This window comes from Macrobrachium rosenbergii, chromosome 10, assembly GCF_040412425.1.
Source record: "Macrobrachium rosenbergii isolate ZJJX-2024 chromosome 10, ASM4041242v1, whole genome shotgun sequence".
Lineage (NCBI taxonomy): Eukaryota > Metazoa > Arthropoda > Malacostraca > Decapoda > Palaemonidae > Macrobrachium > Macrobrachium rosenbergii.
The window spans coordinates 29,919,889-29,928,555 of record NC_089750.1 but is presented as its reverse complement, the minus strand read 5'-3'; the positions used below and the strand labels follow the sequence as shown (position 1 = coordinate 29,928,555).

Genomic DNA, 8,667 nt, shown 5'->3' with positions numbered 1-8,667 from the left:
AGGGGAATGATTGTGGGAGTAGATGTCAGTGGGGGACAGCACTGTGGTTTGGTTGACACCAGAGTGCAAATATTGTTAGTGAACGCGTGTGATTAGGGATGTTGAGAGAGTGAGTTGGAACGTTAAAAGGAGTGGTAAATGTGTCAATAGGAGGTATAGTAGGAAGGTCGGTTGGATGGAAGGAAGTGAGGTTGAAGGTAAAGTTGGGAGAGTGAGGTGGAAGCTTGTTTTGTAGTACTGGGAGATGAGCAGATGCTGTGCTGTTTCCTGTTTGGGATAGATTTCTTGAGGAAGAAAGGATTGGTAGTGGATGTTGGGACAGGAGTTCTGTTGAAAGACGAGGTTGTAATTGGTAAGATTCAAAGTGAGGCAGTGAATATGGCCAGGTTTGTGGGAACGATTGTTAGGAGTCTGAGTGAGGAGGAAGATATAGTGGAGTTGAACAAGAGTGAGAATGAACTGTTGACAGTGGACTATGTAGATGAGATGCAGCGTTAGTGTTTCGTGGTGAGTTGTTGAGTAAATGGACGCAGTTTGCCGAGAGATTTGTGTTGCATGAAGGAGTGGTGTATTTTTCGAGAGAGAAGATGGGAGAGTTGATGTATGTTCCAGTGTCTTGATGAGCGGAGCAGTAGGGATGTACATGTTAGTCCGTGAGAAATATGGACATGGGGAAGTTTAAGTTGATCGAGTGTATGAAAGAGCATATGTTTTCCCTGTACATATTTGAGGAAGATTTGTACAGATGTGGCAGTCATGTGCAAAGAATGTCAGAAGGGAAAGTATCAGTGTATACTAGCCCAACTGTTTTGAAGTTCAGCATGAAAGAACCATTTGAGTTAGTGGCGATTGATTGCGTAACTTTGCCGGTAACTGCGAGAAGAAGTGTAGGCGTGATTGTTATGGTAGACCATAAGAGTAGGTGTGTAAGTTGTGCAGCTGTGAAGAATAAAACTAGTGAGAATGTTGCAAGAGTGGTCAGTATGGTCTTGTTGCTTGCGTGTGTGAGAAAGCCGGCAAGAATGTTGGGTGATAACGGGCCAGAGTTTGTTGGTAGACCGTTTGAGCAAATGATGAAAGAATGGGGTATCAACCATATAGCAACAACTCCATACATGTCGAGTGCGAATGGGTTGGCGAAACGAACCATAATGACTCTGAGTGAGATGTAATGAATGTTGACCGATAGAGAGAACGAATGGTGTTGTTAGGAAGAGTGGTAGCGATGTATATTGGGTCAGTACATAAAAGCACTGGCATACCTCCAAGTGAACAAGTAGTGAATTACGAGAGGTATGTGAGAGCGAGGTTGGATTTGAATGAAGATGAGCAGGATGTGTGGAGGCAGGTAAATGAAAGGTTTGAGAGTTTCAGAGTGGGTGATAGGGTGTTGAAGGACTTTGTTGAGAAGAGAAGATTGACAATGAGTAAGATGCGTGAAGTATGAAGGTCTGTATGTAGTGACAACAGTTTGGTCTAATGGACTGAGTTATGTGCTAGAAGACAGGAACGACGAAGGAAATGTAAGCGTAATATGAGCACATTATAATCAGCTAAGATGTAGAGAACCACCTAAATACATAACAGAGCATCCCATTAGGGAGTTATTAAAGGAGGAAAGGGAAAAGGAAAGTGAAGAAATAGAAGATATAAACTGGAGATAAAAAGCTAGTGTTGGTGGAACATAAGAGAAAGCCTAAAATAGTGCAGCAGATTGCTGTAAAAATCGTTCAGATAGTGAAACAAGCATGAAATTTGGCACAAACATTCCTAAGACTACGCTCTCTTAGAAAAGGGCGCTGGCCACCTGAAAATCCAAGATGGCGGCTATTTTTCAAAATGGCCACCATCTATGTTGAGATTCACTGGTTTGGGAGCATCTATTGGATGGAATATGCCAGTTTTTTTTTTTAAACCTCGACTTTTAGGTTATAAAAATGTTCCATACCACACATTTTATTGAAAACCCTTACTAAATGAATTGTAACCAAGATGGCGTACAAAATGGTTGCCATAAAAGTTTTTTTTTTCTATCCACAGCGCTAGCAGACATAGAGACCAACTGTTTTTATTTAATGGTATATTCATGTGATCAGACAGTTTAACTAATATGCTATTTTCAACTGAAATAGTAATGGTATGGTCACATACAACATTGTGTCTAAGACTGTAACCATAAAAAGAAAAGAAGAGAAATAATGGACTAAACGCAACAATCTATGTATAGGTCTCTCAACCTACACCTTTGAAAAATTCGAGGATAAGAAGGTAGGCATAGCATGACACGTTGGATGCTCAAGCTAGATTATCTACTGAAGAGAGGGCAATATTTATCTAGACTTCACATTTGCAAGTGCACAGAGCTGTGCAGGGAAGACCCAGCTTGTAGCACTTGCACCTTTCCCGACAGCCTGCTTTGCATCCACATTTGGTAAGCTGTTGGCAACTCTTGGCTAAGGGCGAGTTGGTTGTCCAGAGGACTTGCCATGCTTCACCAGACTTTTGCCATCCCCACTCAGCAGGGTTCTCTGGCTGTGGCTGACACTGGGTGGCCTGCCCCCACACACAACCAGCCTGGTACGCAGCACGCTTGGTGTGTTGGAGGAGAGCTCCCCTGGTTGGTGGAATGGCCTCATATGCCCTTTGTTTTCTGGCAAACATATCAAGTCTAGCCTCATCCACAGTGCCAGCAGTGCTGGATCTTTCATACATAAGTATGACAAACCTCTCCAGGACCTTCAGGTCACTCTCTTCCACTCTGAGAGGGTAGTGACTCAGTTTGGAGAACACAGTGGAGGCCTCTGGAAAGATGTTCCATGTCTGCCAGGCGGTCTTCTTGCCCTTGCTCGAAGGCTGACACTGTATCACAGCCTGTGAACGCATGGAAGAAGAGCATGCCATTCACCTTCTCCTGGCCCAGAGAGTTGCACAGGTCATGCACAGCAATCCAGCGCAGGCTCTGGCCTTGGCCAAATGCCACCCATAGCTTCTCTAGCCCTAGATTGTGGAGAGTGGAGAAAGCACTGACTGCAACAACAAGAACATCTGTGTCATTTGCTTTAACCGTGATGGTCTTGGCTCCATGTTCTGTGGCATATTTGGCATGGAGAAAGATGCGGGTGTCAGCTTCCTCATGAGAGCACTTTTCCAGTCCCTGAAGACTAGCCTCATGAGTGCTGAGGACAGCAGACCCTTTCGTGGCAATGACAACATTTGTGTTGCTCCCTCTTTGTATCGGGAGTAGCAGTTGAACTGCATGAGCTGTGCAATGGCCTGGTCTGACTTTGATGCTCCAAATCGTAACTGTGACTTGATGTCAGCCCCATGCTCAACCATCCCTACAAACTGGAGCAGGAGAGGAGGCACAGAATTTCGTACACAAGCCTCAGAAAATGTGCCATCAAACCGTGACTGATGATCAAGTATAGACTTTCTGAGAATATTTGCTGCTTTAGCAATGATAACTGCCTCTGAAAGATCAGATGATTGAGCAAGTGCTTTTCCCACATCCTTTTGAAATGCAAGTAATACATCTCTGCCAGATTTATGAGCCTCAAGTTCTGGAATTTCTGCCAGAAGTTTGTCTTTGAGTCTCGTGGAATTTACACTTGGTGACTCTACACCTAATTGTTCCAGACGTTGTTGGTAGAGGTGGCAAATATCTGCCAGCCGAAATGTGACTGGATCATCTGAACAAAGGTTGTTTTCAACAATGTATGTCATCAGTTCTGACAGAACTAGTGGATACACATCTGATTCTGACTCAGTGCTACCTTGGTCTTTCTCAAGGCTCCTCAGGTAGGACCTTTTTCTGTTGTAGAGGGCACAAAGACAGGCATGGTGATACTTAAACTCCTGTGCAATGACATCCCCACCAGTCAACTTAGCAAGGAGCTTGCCATCACTAAGTATCTCTGCACATTCACGCAATTTCAAGTCAAGGCCCTTAGTACTAGCCTGTCTGAGATCAGATGCAGGTGCCACTTTCTCACAGAAAATGCAAACTTCATTGTCATGACTGGTTCGGCGCAGTTTTGCACAACTAGTCTCAGTGTTGCTGGTCTGGTCATTGGATTGTCACTTTCTTGCACGGTCCAGTTTAGTGTTGTTAAACAACAAGCGACAGTTCACATGGTATTTTGCTGCATTTTTTCCTGAGAGTGGCCTCTATGCCATCACCTTCATCCAGCCTTGCTGGATCCATTATCAGTGGCATTTCATTAATTTCACTGAACATGGGAATGTTCCTTGCCAGCATTGTGTACCCATCATGGTCTAGGACATGATGACTTGGAGGTGATGTCAAGTGCTCACCTCTTTTGTCCTTCTGACAAAGACAACACAAACTCCAGTTTGTTTTTCTACTGCTCAATATTGGATTGGCATCACATTCTGCCATGATTTCACTTTTGATTAAGGCCGAGGGGTTATCCTTTACCACCTTAAACAAAGCACACATTCCTGTATGGGATTCAACTAGGTTCGGTCTCCCTACACCTAGCCCGATCATTCATCCAGTGCCATTTAAGTCCCGTGTGATCTGTACACCATCCGGGTAAGTACATGAACCATCATGTACAGCCCCCCATACCCTTGGCTCGGCTCTCCCGCTGGCACATCCTGTCTATTCAGGTGCGGCTATCTAACTATAGCTGGTCTGGGGCTGTTAGAAAGCATTTGGGACACTAAACTAAACTATACTACAACTACTAGTCTAAGACTACAGGATTAGTAAAGCTGGATTAGCTGGCACTGAACCCCATGCTGAGTTACACAGCAGTGATGTCACCAGTGTGCCCTGGTTGTGTGCAGACATACACTCTTTTACATTTATTAATTTTCCTTCAAAATTGATGAGTTATTCGAAAGAGATGGCCTCATTAGGATCTAAAACCACAGAAACCAAGATCCATGCTTAAAACGATAATTGTTGAACGGGCATTATTTCTCATTATAATTATTGTTTCTACCTTTTCTTGGCAGCCATATAGCCCCATATTTAAAGGTAAACTGTACTGGGAAGCTACAGAAACATAATATTCACAAGAAATAGTATGGAAGAGCTTTACCATATTGCTAGAAGCAAATACATGCCATTCTAGTGAAAAATTAGCCAAAATCTGTCGATACTGGCCGCCATCTTGGAATTTGGCCGCCATATTAAATTTTTTGCGTGGCCAGCGCCCTTTTCTGATAGAGGGAACTTTAAAGAGCACTTGTGCAAAATTTCATGCTTGTTTCACTATCTGAACGATTCTTATGAAATATGCAATTATCTGCTGCACTAAAAGGAGGTGTAAAAAGAGTAAGGGTATGGTTACTGAGTTGTATGCAGAGAGTACCCGAGATGGGTTATTTGATTTTGAGGGGTCTGAGAAGCCAGTAGGTATGAGAAGTGAAAATACCCTTGCGGTGTTGTTTGGTGGTAGTGAGAATGAGGGTGTAATTAATTTTGAAGGATTTGAGTGGGATGTGGAAGGAGTGAACTTGGTGAGTACAGGGAATGTGTACGAGGATACGCAAGAGTTGGGTGAATTGGAAACAATGCCAGTCGTGAGGAAGACAGTACGTATAGTCTGTGTGAGTTTCCTTTGAGTGAAAGTGTTGAAAGAGTGAGTGTGGGAGTGTGTGTGAGTGAGAGAGAGTTGGCAGTGCTGGAGAGTGTAAGTGGAGGAATTTTGGATACCTTGAGGCAGTGTGTGGAAGAAATAAATGAGAGTATGGAAGAGATGATAGCAGCCAAGTCAGAAGTTAGTGAAGTTAGAGCTGACATAAGTCTCCAGAGTTTGAATGAGCTTGGTGTAAGTAGTCCGGAACCAAGGCTAGGTGAGTCTAGCATGGTTGGAGTGCATGGGAGGCCATGGACCCGAAGTCAAGGTCCAGTTCCAGAGTATGAATGCGCAGTAAGAAAGGGATTTGGGGTGGGGGGGGGAAAGAAAGAGAGAGATATTTCCTTTATTTTAGTAAGAGGGAGTGTGGTAGGCTAAGTTTGGGTTTGTATGACAAAAGATGGGTTTGTGTGAATTGACTGTTTCGTTTTTGTTGTGATTTTTTTTCTGTGAATTGACTGTTTCGTTTTTGTTGTGATTTTTTTTCTATGTCAGGAAGTACACTAGTTGAGTTTTTTTTTTTTTTTTTTTGCAGTTTGCTGAGTGTGTTGGAGTGGTGTGATTTGCTCTCCTTCATCCCAAGGTGTAAGCAGCTGCCTTCCTTGTGGTGATTGCATACAGAGAAAAATAAATAAAATGGTAAGAGAGGACACTTACTGTGGTAGAGTTGTTGAAATTAGAGGAAGGGATAAGACAGAGAGGGGATAAGGAATGTAGAGCGTAAAGTTGCCAGATTGCAGGAAAGAAACAAACACTTGGTCAGGCTGCTCTTCTTCCGGTTCCTCTATACATGACTCTAAGCCGTAAAAGGTGCTGATCTCGACACATTTGCCGCAAAGAAAGTGCAAAAAAATCCACAACTGGCTGATGTTGAGCAAGTTAACTCCCAATGTGAAGAAGTCTAAGAGTCCATAATTGGTGGCAGAACACTATAGATTTAGGTTAAGAACTACGTTTAGGGTTCTTCTAGGGGGTCGTGGTAATATCAAGACTGAAATATAGCTTAAATTAAAGTTCTTTAGGTTAAGGTTCTTTTGATAGAAGGGCAGGCAAACTATAGGATTAAGACTGAGCAGAATAAGGCTTGATGAACTATAGTGATAAGGTAGATAAGTTTCTGTTCTGTAGACTAAGATTTATTAAACATATTAAGGTTTTTTTTTGGCATTGTAATATTTAAGGAAATAAATTCAGTCAGGAAAGTCGAGAGTTTTTAGTAACCTCTAAATTTGTTCCCATCACTCTATCCAATTGTGTAGCTGGAAGATGTCCCTACAATTCCAACCATGAGCCCTTCTGTCCGATTTGCAGCTCCTGGTGTAACCCCAGGAGGTTGAGGGGACAGGTGAGAGGGTGAGCACCTTTCTTGGACCTGCCGGAAGCCAAAGCTCCAGCAAGAGAGGACACCCGTGAGGGATCGTCAACCCATGGTAACGATAGCTGCAAGGGTCTAGGAGAGCACACGCACTCACGTGAACATGGGTGAGGGCTGTCCTGAGGAGAGCAAACAGGTTCACACGAACTTGCGCAGAAGCTATCCCAAGGTGAGTGGGCTTAATCGCAGGCGAGGGCTGACCCAGGGAGAGCAATCGCACACTCTTGGGTGTGCACTCAGGCTGTCCTCTCGACGAGCTCCAGCCTTCTTCGTGGCCGTGGCTTCTACATGTGAAGAAGACTGTGTGGGGGATCTACCCAAAACTTCTCCAGGTGAGCAGACTCGTGGGCCAGCTGCACCCGTGCAGGACCCTAGCTGCATACTTGGGTGAGCACTGGCAGGGGGTGAGGCAGCACCTGCATGCTTGGCACTCTCTCTCGCTCACAAGAGCTAACACCAGCCTGTGGACTGGTAGAGGTGGCTTGGGGTTTCAGAGAAACCTGAGTACCTGGGGTGACACGGGTCTCCTTGGAGGTCCGCGCACCTGGAGCTCCCAAGTCACGTGAGGTACGATCATCGGTTGCTCTCTCTTCTTGAGTGCCTGGAGAGACTCGGGCAGAGGTAGACTATACTATCTGGGAAGGTGACCTCATGGAACTAGTATCGATGACGTGGGTCCTCTTAAAGACCCGCGCAAGTGACAGCAGACGAAGACAACAAAGACTCCTCTTCTTTGACCTCTTCCTGCTGTATGCCGCCTTCTTCAAGGAGTGCAGGAGAGCATCCCCCCATCCAGAGGATGGTGGCGGAAAGGTAGGAGCGCAGACGATAGGCACAGAGATTGTAGGAACCACTGTCATGGTGGTTCTCGAACCAGTCGACATGGTCACTGTGGCATTAGTCTCAGTCACTGTGACTTGCGAGGGCCTCAGGTGGCTGAACAGACCCGGCACTGAAGGCTAACCCGAGAAACCTAGAGAGAGAGAAAAGTCTTTTGAAGCTCCTCAGTCTCTCCAACACCTGCATAGTCGGGTAAGTAGGAGAAGCCTCTCTTCGCTCCAAAGGGGATTCCTCCCCCTACAAACAGAGATCAATGAGCAGTGATCATCCCGGTCCTCTGCCCCCTGCAGTGACTTCCACCTGATGAAACAAGCGAAGACGAAAAGGGGGAAATCACTCCCAAAGGAGTGACGGCAATGCGTGGGAGTTTTGCATGAGGTAGGAAAGAACAAGAAGGATTGGCAACCACAGGAGTTGTTGGGGGCATGTTACCACCAGACAAAGCCTTGGAAGCCTCACCCATTGCACAGGGGACCAGTCATGCCACTCATCACAGGCACTTTCAGGATTACAGTCAAGCCCTCTGCAACTCATGCAAAAGACATAAGGGTCAACATCAATGTATGAGCGGTAGTGGTAGCAGAGCTTAGAAGCAGTGCCAGACACACATTTAGTACTAGCCTTCCGCTCATAAGACTTACCAGATGATTCGTGGGTTTGCATGTTAACGCTAAAACACAAACACAAATATCCACAACAAACAAATAAGAAACAATCCCACTGGGAAATGTTGAAAGCTAAGCAAAACAGCAGTCAGGGCATACATGGTACAGTGAGTTCATCACAAGGCGGCTGAAGCAAAGTGAATGCTTACCATCAGGTGGGCAGGACTCCCACCAAGCG

At 45.1% G+C, this 8,667-nt stretch overlaps 1 protein-coding gene across 1 annotated transcript; it reads left to right on the top strand.

Annotated features, from left to right (window-relative positions):
* Window positions 1–662: 662 nt before the first annotated feature.
* Window positions 663–1,172, top strand: LOC136842295 (uncharacterized). The gene has a single exon (XM_067109555.1). The coding sequence runs from the start codon at window positions 663–665 to the stop codon at window positions 1,170–1,172; it is 510 nt and encodes a 169-aa protein (XP_066965656.1).
* The last annotated feature ends 7,495 nt before the right edge of the window (window positions 1,173–8,667 follow it).

Excerpts from the sequence above, each read along its gene's own strand:
- LOC136842295 (XM_067109555.1), top strand. The coding sequence starts at position 663 with ATGGACATGGGGAAGTTTAAGTTGATCGAGTGTATGAAAGAGCATATG.